This window comes from Talpa europaea (genome assembly GCF_964194135.1).
Source record: "Talpa europaea genome assembly, chromosome: 12".
NCBI lineage: Eukaryota > Metazoa > Chordata > Mammalia > Eulipotyphla > Talpidae > Talpa > Talpa europaea.
In genome coordinates, this window is record NC_140079.1 from 69,643,382 (window position 1) to 69,660,856 (window position 17,475).

General features: G+C 54.2%; 1 protein-coding gene across 2 annotated transcripts; it reads left to right on the forward strand.

Annotated features, from left to right (window-relative positions):
* Positions 1-235: 235 nt before the first annotated feature.
* On the forward strand, positions 236-15,325 carry NECTIN4 (nectin cell adhesion molecule 4; the record flags this gene model as incomplete). Of its 2 annotated transcripts, XM_084249169.1 has the most annotated exons (9): positions 236-314; positions 8,887-9,246; positions 10,993-11,283; positions 12,219-12,339; positions 13,281-13,429; positions 13,675-13,831; positions 14,237-14,312; positions 14,700-14,774; positions 15,101-15,325. In XM_084249169.1, the coding sequence occupies 9 exons, from the start codon at positions 236-238 to the stop codon at positions 15,323-15,325; spliced, it is 1,533 nt and encodes a 510-aa protein (XP_084105295.1). The 2 variants fall into 2 exon arrangements, with proteins under 2 accessions (XP_084105295.1, XP_084105296.1); XM_084249170.1 differs by lacking the exon at positions 14,700-14,774.
* Between the last annotated feature and the right edge of the window lie 2,150 nt (positions 15,326-17,475).

Sequence of the window (17,475 nt, forward strand, 5' to 3'; positions counted from 1 at the left end):
CTCTGGGGGAGCTCAGAGCTCCCAATCACGGCTTCTTGGGGGCAGCTACAGCTGGGTGGGTAGAACGGGGCCAGCTCCCCTAGTGGAGACCCCAGTGGGAGAGGCAGAGGCCTCGGTGGTCGAGGACTCCGTGACTTCCCGCCTTCTGGGTTGGTGCCCTCCCAGCTCTAGAGCCGGCTCCCAGGGAGAACACGGTGGAACTTCAGAAACACTGGGCAGCCCTGTCTTTCAACTGATGGCCCTGTCCCTGGGAGCCGAGATGTGGGGGCCTGAGGCCTGGCTGCTGCTGCTGCTGCTCCTGGCGTCCTTTACAGGTAAGACTTACCTGAACCATCAGGACCCTCACTTGTCCCAGGGGGTGTCTCCTTGCTGTCCCCCCCCCCATTCTTTTTCCTTTGACTCTGGACTGAAGAACCAATTTCTCTCTCCCACCCCCAAATGCCAGTGGTACCGAGTGCCAGGGAGGCTTTTTCCCTTCATATCCCCTTCCAGCCCCCAGGTCAGCTCACTATGTCTGTGGTCCCTACTATCTCTGCCAAAGCCTTGCCCTGGCTGGAGCTGGCTCTGGGAGAAGAGATACAGTGAATCTATGCAGGTGAGCAGGGAGGGGAACAGGGGCCCTTTCACCCCAGGGCTTCCTGGAGGCTCAGAAGTGCTGACTGGAACTGGGGCTGAGTCAGGGCTGAGCTGGTGTGTGCTGTCATCGTGGTGTAGGAAGGCTGATGCCGACAGTAGAGAGGGTGCTTCTATCTCTTGTCTCCCCAGTGTTCTAGAATCTAGGATGGGCCACTTGCTGGGGGACTGTGGGGTCTGGAGCTCCTTTCACGCCGGCCCGCTTCCTGGGCCACTGTTGCCAGGTGGTGATAGGTATGACTTGGATGAGGTGGGGGTGTCTAGGGCAAGGCTCCTTCTGGACAGTGTGGTCTCCTTTTGTTCAACCCTGTCCCCCATTTTCTCAACTAGATACCTCGTGTCACTCCTGTCTAATGACTCCATAGCAGATATACGTGATATGAGCGAGAGGAAGTGTGTGTGTATAGGAGTGTAGGCACACGCGAGCGAAGTGGGATTCCATAGGCTGTTCCTGGAAAGTAACTGAGAAATCTTTCTCCTTGGAATGACAGGGCCTAATCTGGAGAAGATAGTTGGATTCCCAGTGCTAGGAGCAGTAGCGAGAGAGCCCCTGTTGTCCAGTGACCCTGCAGATCCCCACCTCTGTCCCCAGCTGAAGCTATTGGTGGAGTGAGGCTGAGGTATGGATGGCAGTGGATGTTCTTGCTCTGATCCTCTAACCACAGGATCAGAGGTCCAAAGCCTCCACCCTCTGCCCCCACAACTTCATCCCCATCTTTCACACTGCCCTGCTCACTTGCTCAGACCCAGAGGGTGGGGCTGGCTGGTTCTGGGCCTGGGTGCTTAGCAGTGCTTTTTCTGTGGGATCTACCCACACCTAAAGAATAGAACTGAGATGTCTCCGCACTTGGAAGGGATCAAAGAGCGCCCTCGTTTTATAGATGGGAAAACTGAGAGAAATAGGCAGGCAAGAGAGAGCCATGAGATGACCCAGTGTTGGAAGCACAACTGGGGCAGTGCTTTGGTCTCCTGAGCCTGGTTCATTAAAGGAAGGAGCCTCTACTGCGTGCGCTGACACAGCCAGGGCGCCCGATGCTGGAGATGCACTGGTGAGCCAGGTGCAGGCCCAATCTTCCTTTCTACTAAAGTTGTTCTTTCTTAGAGAAGCCCAGGGGAGGGAAGAAGGCCCCCTTATGGTTAGGGCGTCACCCTTGACATTACCCAATGCCACCGAGAGCCGAGAGCCGCTGCTGCTCTCAAGTGCCTAGAGAGGTGGGTTATAGGAGAAGGTGGGACTATGGTGGTGGGGGGCCCTCTGAGAGTGGGAACTCAGACCCCAGAGTTGGATGGGTCCAACTCCACCGCCGTGACCACCCCCATTGTGGCCCTTCTGTGTGTGGATATCTCAGCCAGTGCTGGAGTATTTCTTGTCTCTGAAAAAGCCTCAGACTGGGAAGTCAGTATGGTGCTGGCCCCTTTTCTATATTCATTTGCCGGGTGATCTTGGACAACTGAGAAGGTAGACTTCAGCAGACCAAGAGGTGGGACCAGGTGTCTGCTTCCAGCTTTGAGGTTCTGTGGCTGTGATTGTGCAGCCCCTGACTGAGGGGGTGGCTGGGGCTCAAGGGAAGTGGTGGGCCTAGCTGTGCAGACAGGAGTGGGCCTAGCTGTGCAGACAGGAGGGGAAAAGGTCCTGGCCCCATCTCTCAGTGGAAACAGGGGCTGCCTCTGCCCCTGAAATACTGCAAATTAGTGCCCCCCCCTCCCCACACACACACACCAGTCCTAGGCCATTAGGGCTCTGAGCCGCAGGGGCCTGGCCCCACCCTGACAGGGAGAGGAGGCCAGGCTTGGGAGGCGCCACCACACCAGGGCTCTTTGTCTCTTCTTAATGGGATGAGTTTCCGGGTGAGGTCCCCTCCCCCATCTCCTGCCCCGGGGCTAAGGAGCCCCAATTTACGTTACCCCTCCACTGGGATCCTTCTTCCAGCTCCCTATCTGGGTCCAATAGGGTTCTGCAGGACTGAGAATGGGGGCTCTCTGGGTTCAGAGGCTGAGGATCAACTTTCAGTCTGAGGTTAGTTTCCTAGAAAGGGAGGGGCCCCATCCCTGCTTTTCTACTCCTGTTTACAAAAGGGGGCAGGCCCTTTCCTGCAGGACCTACCCAAACCCAGGAAAGCCTGAAAGGGAGGCAGCTTCCCCGCCCCAGGTGAGAAAGCTGGGAGAATCCCAGGGAAGCCCTGTGGCCCCGCTGACCTTGGTCCCACCCTCATATTTCAGGGGGCTGGGCTAAGGGGACCCCAGGCCCAGAGATGGCAGTGAAGCACCACAGTAGAGTCCTTGGTCCCCGCCTCTAACAACAGCCTCAGGATCCTGGGGCTCTCCAGGCACAGTGATTGGGGTGCACGACTGTGGGGAGCAGGTCCAGTGAGGAGAGCATGCCTAGGTTTTCTAATCTCCCAATTGGTTATTGCTGCCGAGAATGGTGGGGGCGGGGTGGAACTGAGTCAGGAGAGACTGGAGCAGAGGAACTGGGTGCTGCATCTGGGAACAGAATCTGCAGTTCCAAGGTCAAGTTCAGAACCAATCTCTTGGAGGAGGTCTAAAAGTGGTGGTTGGGATGACTTTCATGGGAGGGGGAACCTCTGGCTTCAAGAGCTTTTCCCATAGATTTTTGTTCCCCACCCTCTTGTCCTGAGAGCTGGGTTGAGGCTGTGATTTGGGGTGGGGCAGAGCCGGCCACACTGGGGCGGGGGTTGACTGCCAAGATGGCAGGGGTGGGGGCTAGGATCTCAGGAGTTTGGGAGAAGCTGAATTCTGGGTCTCCCACCCACAGAGTGGCTGTTGTGGTGACTCAGCCCGGCTCAGACTCTGGCTCCGGGGGGTTTAGGGGACTTATCTGTGCTGGGAGCCGTGTCTGGGCCGGAGCCGAGCAGGGGCTGCCTCAAGCCTGTCCTCCTCCATTGTTCTCATCTCCCTTTGTGACTGTGCTGGCCCCCCTCCCCAGACACTAATCTGTGGGTGGGCGCTTTGCCCGGACTGGGAAGCTCTCACTAAGCTGGGGGGCTTAGGGCAATGGGGGGTAAGTGAGGGAGGTGGATGAAGGCACAGGGAGAATCTCCAGGTTTTCACCCTTCCTCAGCACACCAAGGTTATGGGGGGGAAGGGGGGAAGTAAAGGGGCTTGCCAGGTTGTTTATATCACCTGTCCTGAATGGGAGGCTCCAGTGCTCCCTCCCAGGTCTTTCCTTAGCCCTAACTGGCCCATATATTCCTGCTCTTTCTGGAGGAGTCTGTTGCTGTGGGTGAGGGGAGGCAGGAGTTAACAAAGGAGTGTGGGACCCTAGACAGCCTGGACCCCTCCCCCTAGCCTCAGGCAGGATTCCCCGCTTCCCACCAAACCCACACCAGACAACCCTTACCCCAGGCCTGGAGGAGAGCTGGTTTTTCTGGTGGTGGCAACAGCAAAGCCTGACAGAGATTCCCAGGGAGAGGCCTCCTTGGGGGGCCACAGGTGTTGGGGGCCCAAGGGAGTGGCTGGGGGTGGTGAGGAGGGTGGGAGTCCTTCTAGCTGGAACCTGAGGAGCAAGGGTAGAGAGAGCTTTTGTTTTGTTCTGTTGGGGAGCCCTTGATGGCAATTTCCCATCACCTGGGGGGACAGTGACCTCATCCCCAGGTACCTCCACCTGAGATGAATTTGCCCTGGAGTCTTGGGGCAAGGTGAGGAGGGATGCCTGGGCCACACTTAAGACACTATAGAGGCGAGGTTTAGAGCCACTGAACAAGGGCAGCAGACACGCGGAAGCCCAGAGAAACCAACATAAAAATATTTACTGTGTGTGCAGAGTTCCGGGGACAGGAATGCATGCCATGCACATGGAGCACGTGAGACACACGCGGACATGCACATGTTCATTCACACGCGCATCAGTGCATAACTGTGCTCTGGATGCAGACAAGTGCATGGACTCATGTGGAGAGAGACATGAGCATATGTGCCAGACACCCCCATGTTCATGCGAGGAGACAGCTGATATGGATGTGAACCAGTGCTGTACTGGCCAAGTCCTCACTACAGATCGATCATACATTGAGACACAAATATCCTCACTTCTTCCTTACAGATTCACCACAGTACTCCCCCACCCCGTAAGCTCCTATAGGTACTAGCAGGGGTTATGGTGGAGGAGGGTCCTCCCCATGAAGAAAAATCTCCTTCCCCAAAGACACTGTTTAAAAAAAAAAAAGATTTATTTATGCGTACAGGAACTGGGGTATACCGGTGGCGCAGCGGTTGAACGCTGGGTTGCAAAGCAGCCCGCAGCCTCTGCAGCGCCGGTTTGATCCCAGGCCACCGAGTGAGGGTCCCACATGGCGCGCAGACCTCTCCTGCCGCCCACTACTCCCCTCAGCATGTACTTCATCAGTCTGCCTGTTCTGTTCCCCGCTCTGGCTTTGGTGGATTCTCTCACCCTACCGCGCTTCTGACTGTACCCAGTGCTTGTATAAATAAATAAATAAATCTTTTTTTTTTAAAATTAAAAAAAAAAAAAGAACTGGGGTTTAAGCTAGAGGTGTGGGGGGGGGGGTGCGAGGATTCACCAGAGACAGAGTGGGGAGCTGAACAGGCAGATCTACTGAAATACACTGCTGAGGGGAGCAGTGGGTGAGGTAGGAGAGGTCTGCTGCGCCATGTGGGTTTGTTAGCTCCCTGGCTGGCTGGGGATCGAACTCGCGCTGCAATGGCTGGCAATAGCTTGATAGCACTGTCTTTAATAGTGCCACCAGGAAGGCCCCTCCCCCCCAAAGACACTGTTATCTGTAGGTGCCAGTCTCAGTCTCCCCCCTGAGATCAGAGGTCGGGACTCACACAGATAGGGGACCCAGGCACAGGTGGGGAGTGGCCAGCCATCCAAGTAGGAATGGAGAGCTTGTCTGGGAGCAGGTGGGGTACACAGAGGGCAGGGCCCCAAAAGAGGCCCGTGGGGGCCTGGCCAGGGTGGGGGAGGCCAGGGCAGGGATCCCGTCTGGCCAGTTGGGCCTGTTCTCTCCCTTGCGCAAGGTGGTGGCTGGTGGTGGCTGTGGCTGGGCCTGCCGCTGTTCTGCAGCATCTGAATCACCCGGGCTTCTGACCAGCGTCTTAGTGCTTCTGGAGGAGGGGCGGCAGGGTCTGCAGGAGGAGGGCCCAGCTAGCAGAGCCCACTGGCCTCAGCAAACAACTTGCAGCAAAGGGTCTGTGGGCTTGGTCTGGCCTGGCCACTACATGCCCGCAGGGTGACCTCACTGGCAGGCGGTATGTCTCTTTACTCCGATGACATCATCATGCTGACGCCGGGGCGGGCGGGCACTGGGTGGGGAGAAAGAGGAGGCAGACCTGGCCTACCTCAGCCTGGTAGTCTTGGCTTCTGGGTTCATTTAATCTAGGATAGGGATTCTAGAACCTGAATTCTCTTGTAGCCTGGTGTGTGTGTGTGTGTGTGCTGAAAGAGCATGTTAGCCTGGTGTGTGTGTGTGTGTGTGTGTGTATGTGTGTTGAAAGAGCATGTTTCCCCAAAATAAACAGTGGATTGTTTAGGACAATGGGCGCTGTAGGAGAGACCCAGGGTCACCTTCCTTTTTTACAGGGTTCCTCATTCTGCAAAGTTTATGCTTATTTCTTGGGAGTGGGAATCTTGGAATCACAGGCAGGAACATGGAAGACTAGGATTTAGGTATGAGCTGGTTACCCAACACCTGTTGTTAGAAGGTATTCTGGGGGAAATGTGAGTAATTAGTGGTGGTGATGGGCAGATGGTTGGCAAGTGTAGGGATGGGTATGGAAAACATGGCAGCATTTGAACAGAGATGTGCAGGGAAGCCCCTCTCTCAAGTTCACCTCTTTGGCAGCCTTGCTTCCTTGGTGCCAGGAGGGTGTGGAGGTACCTAAAAGGGTGTGAATGGCTAGCTGGACTCCTGGGCTGGGTTGGGTGGGACCAACATCAGCTTAGGCAGGTCAGGGCCCTGGTATCTGGCCCTGCAGGTCTGTCCCGTCCCATTCAGGCCCTCCCAGCTCCCAACGGGATCCTCCCTCTCTCCACCCCTGCCAGCAGGGCCACAGGACCCCCTTCCTCTGCCCAAGACTCTGAACACCCCTTGTCCACTGTGGTGGGGTTTCACCCTCCCTTCATACTTTCTCCCTCTGTTCCCTCCTGTTTCCCTGTATCCAGTTGCAAGTTGCTCCCATTGACAGTGAATCTAGCTAGCCAGTCCACCCCAAGGTTGCCATGCCCAACCATAAACTGCTTATTTCTCTTCCTCCTGCATGTTTCTCCCATCCATTCATCTATCCATCCATGCATCCATCCATCCATCCATCCATTCTCCCACTCATTCATTCATTCATTCATTCATTCAATAAACATTAATTGAGCACCAATTATATACCAGGAATGCAGACCACATGCCACTGAGCACTAACTTAAAAACTGTCCACATGTAATTTGAGACCCAGTTTCTACTCTTGAGGTGCTCGGTCTGGTGGGAGAGGCAGACAAGAAAATAGCAAAGATCACCTATGGGAACAAGGACTGTGAAGGGGTAAAAGTCATGCACTGGGGGGACAGAAGGGCCGCTGACTTTGCCAGAGATGGGTGGAGGAGGGAGAACGCTAGGAGGAAGTGATGTCTAAGCGTGTCTTAGAGGATGAGTAGGAGTTATCCAGACAGTGACGAGTAGGCGCTACCAGACATAGGGAGGAGGGTGCTCCAGGTGGGGCACAGGGTGAGCCAGGGAGGGTAGAGGTGTGTGAAGTAGGGCCAGCGGCAGGGGCTGCAAACTGTAGGGTGTTGCTGGTTATGTATTCCCAGGAGAGGAACTCCTGCATCCCAGGGCACCTTTTCCCTGCCCCCTGTCCTAGATCTCACATGCCTTAGTCCTTGACTTCCACCCAAGAGCTTCCAACCAAGGCCCCACCTCCTTCCTAACTTAACCATCCTACAAACCTAGGTCTTGTCTTTGAGTTTCCTCTCTCTTATCTCTTTCTAGTCAGCGACCAAATCCTACCAAGTTTCCCCAGGAGCTGTGCCCTCCTCTCTACCCAGGCAGCCCCATTGGACTCTGACCAGTTCTTGAACTAATCAGAATTCCTTTGCACAGTGTGCAAGGTCCTGGGAAATTAGGGCCAACCAGGTTTTCTACTCCTACTCAACACACAGCTAGTCCTTTCTGCTTTCTGAACCAGTTAGTCTCTCCACCTCTCCATCCCTGGAAGCTGCCTACCTGGACCCCTCACCTGGAATGTCTTTCAAGCTCTCTTCTTGTCCTAATCCCACCCACCTAATGCATGAGGCCTTCCCCTGTGACCCAGGTCTGCAGTGACTGTTTCACCCCACAACTGGCCTGTCACATACCGCTGAGACTAAACCAGAAACCAGCACACGTGTCCATGTCTGTCTCTGAACAGATTTCAGATTCCATGAGGGTGACCAATGGGTCCTTATTTTCAGAGGAGGCTACAGGATAGATAGCCCTGAATGTACCCACTGCTCTTGTCAATGCAAGGAACATGCCCTCACCAGTGTCCCCTCCCTACTTCTCTGACCCTGGCTCACCGTCGACCCTGTTGCTGTGTATCTCCCCTGACCTCATCTCTCTGATCTCTGACCTGGGGCCTTTCTGTCTTCAGTGACTTGCTCATTCCTGCCTCTGAGCCTCGGATCATGCCATTCCTCCCACATAGAATACCTTCTCTCTGGGAATCCAGGTCTCTCATCTTCAAGCCATGAAAAGAATGTTTTGAAAGGCCTTCTGAGATGGACCCTTCCCACACTTTGGGCCCTTCCCAGAACCAACTGCCCTGGTCCCCTGCTGTGGCTCCTGAAAGCATTTACTTTAACCCCCTGGGTAGGCTGAGCCTTCAGTGAAAGTCTGTCTGTGGCTTTCCCTACTTTTGTGCACATAAAATCCACTCCTTGCGAGGACCGTGAGTTTCTGAGGGCAGAGGCTGGGTCCCTGCTCCGGTTACAGCCTCCCACCCTTCAATTCTGGATGGCAGCCTGGGCTGGAAGAGGGTGTGGCCTTTCCTTCGCTCCTCCGTGTGGCCTTAGGGAAGCACTTCCTCTCTCTGGGTCTCAGTTTCCTCATCTGTTAAATGGCGATAATAACGCCCACCTCTTGGGAATGTTTTGTGGGTCTAATGAGGTAATGGACTGAAAGCGCTTGGCAAGCACAAAATGCTACGAGTTCCGGCTGCCTTCGCGGTCATTATCACCATGAATAAGTGTCCCCAGCTCAGGCAGCATCCCTCACCCTGGCTGCTCCTATCTGCCCCCTGCAGGCCGGTGCCGGGCAGGCGAGCTGGAGACCTCAGACGTAGTGACCGTGGTGCTGGGCCAGGATGCCAAGCTGCCCTGCTTCTACCGAGGGGACCCGGGCGAGCAGGTGGGCCAGGTGGCGTGGGCACGAGTGGATGCGAGCGAGGGCGTCCGGGAGCTGGCGCTGCTGCACTCCAAATATGGGCTGCACGTGAGTGAGGCCTACGAGGGTCGCGTGGAGCAGCCGGCGCCCCCACGAAGCCCTCTGGATGGAGCGGTGCTGCTGCGCAATGCGGTGCAGGCGGATGAAGGCGAGTATGAGTGCCGCGTCAGCACCTTCCCTGCAGGCAGCTTCCAGGCTCGGCTTCGGCTTCGCGTTCTGGGTAAGTAGAGACCCACAGTGGGCAAGTCTGGGGGCGGCTGCTGTGTGTGCAGAGGCACTGGACCTTAGGGGGAGGCAGAAATGGATGAGCAGAGTTGGGATACTGTGGGATGTGGGATCCTGCCCATCTTCTCACCCAATCTGGAAATTCTCTGAGTGACCCCAACAGTTTGATCCTACAGTCCTGAGGAGAATGAACATATTAGGAAGCTCTTCCTCTCCTCTTATTGACCTGAAATCTCCCCCTCTGTTGCTTTCCCGCTATAGGAATATGGCACAGGCTTATTGATCCCTCTGCAACACAGCCATTCAAAGAACTGAGGACCTTTGTCACACCCCACCCAAACTGACTCTTCTCCAAGCTAAACCTCCTGTTTCTGCAACAGCTCCACTAAAGACACTCATTCAAAACTTCCTTTGCTTTGAGGGTTTATTTCATTTTTTAAAGATTTATTTATTTATCATACAAGAACTGGGTACAGGCCAGAGGTGCGGGAAGTGGGGGAAGGTGAGAAGATTCACCAGAAACAGAGTGGGGAGCACAATAGGCAGATTTACTGAAATACACTGCTGAGGGGAGCAGAGGCAAGACAGGAGAGGTCTGCTGCACCATGTGGGTTAGCTCCCTGGTCTGGCATTGAACTTGTGCTGCAGTAGTTGTGGATAGCTGCAGATAGCTTCACAGTGCCGAGATTTAACCCCTTGTGCCACCAGGGAGGCCCTGCTTTGAGGATTTAAAACAGGGATGTATCAGATCTATCAAGCTATCGCCAGTCACTGCAGCTTGAGCTGGATCCCCAGCTGGGGAGCTGACTCACATGATACAGCAGACCTCTCCTATCTGCCCGCTGCTCCTCTCAGCAGTAGACCCACCTGTTCTGCTCCCCAATCTGTCTCTGGTGAATCCACTCACCCCTGCACCTCTGGCCTACACGCCAGTTCTTGTGTGCATAAATAAATAAAAATAATTCTTTTTTAAAAATTAAAAAAAAAACCAACAGGGATCTAGATGGGGATATGCAGACCTGCTGTGGCCAGTGTGACCCTGTGTAACAGTGAGGCCCATCCTTGATTTGATCTGGACTATTAGTGAATTTGGTCTACAGTCACCTTCTACACCACCACTGGACATTGTGGACACTCAGTCCATGGATGCCCAAGACCTCTGGTCAATTTCAGTCTTTTCTGGTCTGTGCTTGGGCTGTTAATGTTATGAAGATAAAAACAAAATTCTTTTTATAGTTTCCCTTTATCCACATGGAAGTTAGTAGCACCAGCCTCGGAGTGGGAAAACCTGAATGTGAATCCAGGCTTCTTCACTTATAGCTGAAGATGGGGAACCTCCCTGAACTTCTGTCTCCCCACCTGTGCAATGGGGATCACAATGCCTACCTCATTGGTGTGTTGCCAGGATTAAATGTTTGTAAAGTGTTTAGCATAATACTTAGCACATAATAAATGCTTAATAAATGGTGACTATTACTATTATTAAATAGATGTTATCTGGTTAGGTTTTTTAATTACTTCATTATCTTTATTAAAAAATGACCCATGCTCATTCTAAAATATTCAAACAATGGAGAAAGGCACCAAGTCAGCTGCAATTCTGCCATTCCTCTGGTGTCCTTATGGTGAAATAAGAAAGGGAGGCCTGAGGCTTTGCACCCGTACAAGGCTGAATGGGGTTGGGGTGGGGTCCTTGACAGTATTGTGCGGATGGTGACCCCCAGCTACCCTCCCTCTGCAGTGCCTCCCCTGCCCTCACTGAATCCTGGTCCAGCGCTAGAAGAGGGCCAGGGCCTGACTCTGGCAGCCTCCTGCACAGCAGAGGGCAGCCCGGCCCCCAGCGTGACTTGGGACACAGAGGTCAAGGGCACGACGTCCAGTCGTTCCTTCAAGCACTCCCGCTCAGCAGCTGTCACCTCAGAGTTCCACCTGGTGCCCAGTCGCAGCATGAACAGGCAGCCACTTACCTGCGTGGTGTCCCATCCTGGCCTGCTCCAGGACCAAAGGATCACCCACATCCTCCATGTGGCCTGTGAGTACTTGGATCCGGGCTAGGGAGCCCTTACGGTCTCCAAGAGGATGGGTAAGGTACCCAGAAACCCTGAACCATACCAGTCTGGCCAGCCTGGGTCCCGGGGACCACACTGTATGGCTAAGAGAGCATAGACCCAAGGTAAAAGACTTGAAGCCCTTCCCACATGACTGTGGCAAATCACCTAGACTCCCCTGACCCTCAGTGTCCTTCTCTTCATAAAGGAATTTGTCCTGTTTCACGTGGTTATTGGGGAATCAAATATAAACATGGGATTATAAATACTATGTAAAATACAGTTTAGGATTTGAAGACAGATAGACATGGGACAAGCTCTTCTTCTGCTTATTATTGGTGTTACTCAGTCTTGGTGGAGGCTTCATTTTCTTCATCAACAGAATGAGTATAATTAGACCAACTTTACAGGGTTTTGATGGGAATTAGGAGCCACGAATGAGGGCATGTTACACCGGCTTTGTACACAGAAGGTGCTCGTGAATGGGAGACACTGTCTTCCCAGCATAGACATTGAGCCTCTGGGGGTAGCGCCAGATGCCCAGCATTTGGCACAATGTAGGTCTCCAACCCATGTGTGTTAAAGAGATGAATCAACTAGTAAGGTTATTAAGCCTTTGGAGAATCAGGGAATCTTTACTGTGTTCTTATGCCTAGTACTCTGCTAGGGACAGCGTGAGACTCAATGTGCAATGCGTGGCTATGCCGGGGGACATCCAGGCTTACTGCATGGGCAAACCCATGTGGACTCTGAGCTCAAGAGGGGAGGGGGCCTCAGCAAGGTGGGGCTAGGCTAGGTTTGGCAGCAGGAGCGAAGGGGAGGGGCTGTTCTAGGCAGGGTGGGGCATGGGGTGGGGGCCTTTGAGAAAAGCAGGATCAAAGGCATTGTTCCCATTCTTTCTCTAACCACCTTCTTCTAGTCCTTGCTGAGGCCTCCGTGAGGGGACTTGAAGACCAGAAGCAGTGGCAAGTGGGCAAAGAAGGAGCCACACTCAAGTGTCTGAGTGAAGGGCAGCCCCCGCCCACATACAACTGGACACGGTGAGGACTTGGCCTGGGGGAGACAGAGCTTGGAACCAGGGTTCTTCCCTCCCATGCCAGCATGTACTCATTATGGACTGGGACAATATATTTTGAACCTTAAATAAATTCAGGTCACGTGTTCAGACCAACACAAGAATGTGCATGGTCACCAAATATTATTATTGGCTTGTATCAGCAAGTCTAGACTATGTGGTCACTGGTAGGGAGTAAGCTAATAAATCTTTGGCTTTCCCCTCTGCCTTTTAAATTAGGAACTATAGCACAGTATTTAAATATTGACGTTATAGATATATAAGTAAGTGTTTAATGTGGATAAGACAAAAAGAGTGAGTTGACTGTCACAGTTGTTAAAGCAACACCCTAAAACCACCACAGTGCTGCCAGCATCTCCTAGGAACCTGATCACCTCCACCAGTGGCCTCCAGGAGACCTCAGCTTTTCCCAGGATCTGAGATGCTGGGAGAATCAGAGAGGGGTCAGAGGCACATGTGTGTGGGCCCATGACAGCCATGTTCTCCCATGTGAGCGATGAGCTGTGCATGTGGCCTTGTGCCTGGACTGTGTGCCTGCCATGTATCATAGATGTCAGGGCTGTGGTCACATTTTCCAAGTACATCTGAGTCCAGCTAGGCATGAGTGTTCCGCGGTGTGCGTTTTATATGTCTGTCTGGTACCCAGTACAGGATGACGGGTTGCATGTGGGATGGCACGCATGTGGATCTTCCCTGATTGTGTGTGGGGGGTGCCCGGGTCAGGCTGGGCAGCCTAGAGAAAGGGCCCCTGCCCAGACCTGCCTAGGGGAGGGAGGGGCACCGTGGGAACAGCCGGTGGCAATGGGTGACGTCATTGGGAGGGGGATAGAGAGCTGCCTGGGCACGTTGGGTGGTGGCAGCCTCAGCCTGCCTCAGCCAGCACCCAGCAGCTTCCCTGTCCTCCAGGCTGGACGGGCCTCTGCCCAGTGGGGTTCGAGCAGAAGGGGACACCCTGGGCTTTCCTCCACTGACCACTGAGCACAGCGGCACCTATGTCTGCCACGTCAGCAATGAGCTATCCTCTAGAGATTCTCAGGTCACTGTGGATGTTGTTGGTAAGCACTGGGGGTGAAGATCGGGATGGGTTGGGAGTCGGGGCAAGGGCCTGGTGGGGGGCAGGACAGAGAAAGTGAATTGGGAAAGCATTTATTTGGAGGGGGCTGGGCCTTGTGTCCTTTGCAGAGGGTCAGAGGGCTTGGGATGGATTCTGTGAGGTCAATGGGTGAGTGTGCGGGGGAACTGTGGGGTCTGTGGTGGGTTAGGGATCTGGCATTGCCTCAGACAGTGCTGTCTCCTGCAGATCCTCAGGATTCCCACGTGCAGCAGTTGGACCTGGTGTCAGCCTCTGTGGTGGTGGTGGGCGTCATCGCTGCACTCCTGTTCTGCCTCCTGGTGGTGGTGATTGTGCTCATGTCCCGATACCATCGGCGCAAGGCCCAGCAGATGACCCAGAAATAGTGAGTCCTGCCATTGCTGGGCCAGCAAAGCTACTCTGGGCAGAAGAGGAGGCAACCGGGAGGTGGGCCAGCACCAAGGGGAGTGAGGAGACTGGGGGCCTGGCATCTGGGGGACTTCTGGACCTGGCTGGGTGAAGTTTTTTTGGGAGGAGAGAAGGTGCTTAGAGCCTACACCATAGGAAGTGAGGAGAATCAACTGCCTGAGAGGGTCTGATCCAGATCAGGTACCACCAAGTGCACATGCATGTGTGCATGTGCACATGCACACGAACTCCTCAGCCACAGTGCCACCTGTAGCACATAGCAACACCCACAACTTTGCTCAGGCTCATGGGTTGGCCAGGTAAGTCTCCCCAGGGGAGGCTCCCGCTGCACTCAGCTCCTGACAAAGACATGTCTTTCCAGTGAGGAGGAGCTGACCCTGACCAGGGAAAACTCTATCCGGAGACTGCACTCCCATCACTCAGATCCCAGGAGCCAGGTGTGTGCCAAGGTTGGATGCCTTCATGGGTTGGGGCCCCCTTGCAAACCAGGAGCACAGCCCCACCAGGTCTGGCGCTGACGCATAGCTGGGATTGGGTAGAGGGTGGAATTGGGGGTGCAGAGCTGCTTGGGTCTGCTGGGGCTCCCCTCACCCCAACGCTGGCCTGGGGGCTGCTCTGGGAAGCCACCATCAATACTGGCTGCAGTGTGGGGTTACGGGGAGGGATGTGGGGGAATGATGAGGTTTGTGTCAAGGAGAGAATGAATGTGTCGGGTGGGAGGGGGGAGGGTAGTTTGGGAGGAAGAGGTGGAAGACAGAGGTGAGGAGGCTGAGGAGAGGAGGCTGAGCCCTATTCTAACTTCTCCCCATGTCCGGGCCCTACAGCCGGAGGAGAGTGTAGGGCTGAGAGCCGAGGGCCACCCTGATAGTCTCAAGGACAACAGTAGCTGCTCTGTGATGGTGAGGCCCCCGGCCCCACTGGTGTCCCCACAAGTCTCCTCAGGCCACTCTCTTGATCCCAGATGTGGTGGTCTGCAGCCCCTTGACCTGTCCCTTTCATCACAACCCTGGCTCGCACTGCCCAGCCCCACACCTCTGCTATGCCATGGTCCTCCCATCTCCCCTTGCCCCTGGCTAACACTCCTGACCCCTGGTCTCCGAACCCTTTACCTCTGAACAACCATGACCCCTACTGGGCCTAACCTCTCACCCCTTGTGTCCCATGGCCCCGTCAGATCTGGCTACCCTGCCTTGTTCCTGACCTGTCCTCTACCCTTGGTCCCCAGAGTGAAGAGCCAGAGGGTCGCAGCTACTCCACGCTGACCACCGTGCGAGAGATTGAAACGCAGACAGAGCTGTTGTCTCCAGGCTCTGGGCGGACAGATGAAGAGGAAGACCGGGATGAAGGCATCAAACAGGCCATGAATCATTTTGTTCAGGAGAATGGGACCCTTCGGGCCAAGCCCACGGGCAATGGCATCTACATCAACGGGCGCGGGCACCTGGTCTGACCCAGGCCTACCTCCCTCCCTGGCTCCTTTTGCTGACATTGTGGATTTCCGCTCATCTCGGGGGAGGAGGGGAGCCTCCCTAAACATCCTATTGTTTGAGGAAGATGCTCCCCATCCCCACTGACTGCTCGACCTTTTTCTCCAACCCTTCTGTTCAGTGATGGAAGGGCTCCCCTGGCTGAGTCCCTCCCATGTGTGTGCAGGTCACTGTGTATGTCTGTGGTATGTGAGTGTCGCTGGCTGTGTGTGTGTGGAGGGGTGAGTGTGCCGTGGTGTGTGTCAGAGTCCAGTGAACTGTGCATGTGAGCCATCTGATGCTGGTGGCTGGGGAACAACGTGGGACTGGTTTGTGTGTGGCGTGGCCGAGCGTGTGTGGTGTGGCTGTGTGACCTCTGCCTGAAACGCAGGTGTTTTCCTCAGACCCCAGAGCAGTATTAATAATGCAGAGGTTGGAGGAGAGAGGTGGAGACTATGGGCCAGACCCAGGTTGCAGGCAGAGCTGGAGCTGGAATCTGGCCTCCTGAGTGGGGAGCGGGGCTCCCACCACCCAGGGGCATTGGGGTGAGTGTGAAGCAGCCCTAAGGGTTCTGCCAGAGGCTGGAACTGTTACAGAAGAAACCCTCTGCCCTCTGGTGGCCTTGGGACCTGCTGCATGTACATATTTTTTGTAAATAAACTTCCACAGGGGAGCTCTTTAAGATATACTGCTCCAGATCTTTTAATAAGAGAAGGAAAAAAACTAAAAAAAACAACCAAACAAAAAAACTTGTGATTTATCTGGAGTACTGAAAGTCGAGCCAACACAGGACTTTGGTGCAGCCAGAGCTTGCTTAGATCCCACCCAGGGGCTTGATTCCTAGTTGTGAAAGATGCTGTTCTAAGACTCCTTAATCTAGGCAGCCTCTTCGGAGGGATCCAGAAAGTTGGTGGATCAGAACCATGGGTGTGAGACTGGTTGTTGGCTAAGGGACGGTAGGTTGAATCCTTGACCCTGCTGTTCCTTAACACTCCCCCTGACCTCATCTCTTTACTCTGTGGTATCCACCGTTGTTTGTAGTCCCTTGGGAGTTGCTGGAACTGGGTGGCAAGGGGTCCTGCTTGAGTTGTGGTGTAGGGAGAGAGAAGTGGTGATTACGGACATTGGGAGGGTGGGCGTTCATGAAGGTGAAGGAGCTGTTGGGGGCAAGAACGTCTCCTTTCCTACAGAGGTTCTGGGTCACTAACTCAGGCTATTCTGGCAATTTCTCTGGGTGGGCTGGTACTTGAGAAGGCCCATTTTTGCCTAGCCCAGCCAAATACACTCCGTCAGCATCCCTAGGCTTAGTGCCCAAATCCTGCTTGGCCTGAAAACTGCTGTATTTTTGGACCAAAGGAGAGATTCCCATTCCTGGATCCCTGGCCAGCCCAGGGCTTTGGAGGGGCAGCCTGGAGATCCTGGGTACTGGTGTGTACATTTTGTGTAAATATGTGCATATTTGTACATAAAATGATATTCTGTTTTTAAATAAACAGATAAAACCTGTTTTGCCTGGTTCCTGTCTTGCCCTCTGAACTGTGTGAGCCCTGAACCCCTGGACTCTTGTCTTAGTGTTATAGAGCAACCCCGATATTAAATGGGTTCCTGGCTGTGGGTCCTCACCCGCGCGCTTTAAAGGGACTTATGAATACTCTACTACACACACACACAAAAGGTTAATAAAAGGTTTATTTACAAGAGAAAAGGAAATAAGGAAAATGTACAACTCAGGGAGAAAATAGGGAAATAAAATCTTTAATGCGTCCTACCCGATCCGACGACCTGGAAACCCAAAGTCACTCTCAGAGCTGGCCGGACGCTGCGAGCTGGTGGAGAGCCAAAATGGGGGCCCCCAAAGCCCACGTGTCTGCCTTTTATATCCACCTGGCTGCTTAACCCCACCCTCAGGTCCCAGCCACCTTCCCTTTGGTGGTGATGGGATTTGGAGTTCCCAGTGTCTTTGGCTTTGGCCTGGGGTGGGGGTGGAGTCCACAAAGCCTGTATGGAATTAGCTTTAGGACATACTTTTCCCCCTAACAATTGGGTCCCAGGTTGGGAGCAGTTTGGGTGCCAGGGACTGGGAGAGAAAAGGGAAAGACATGGTCCCATGAGAGCTTCAGCTGCCCCAAGGGCC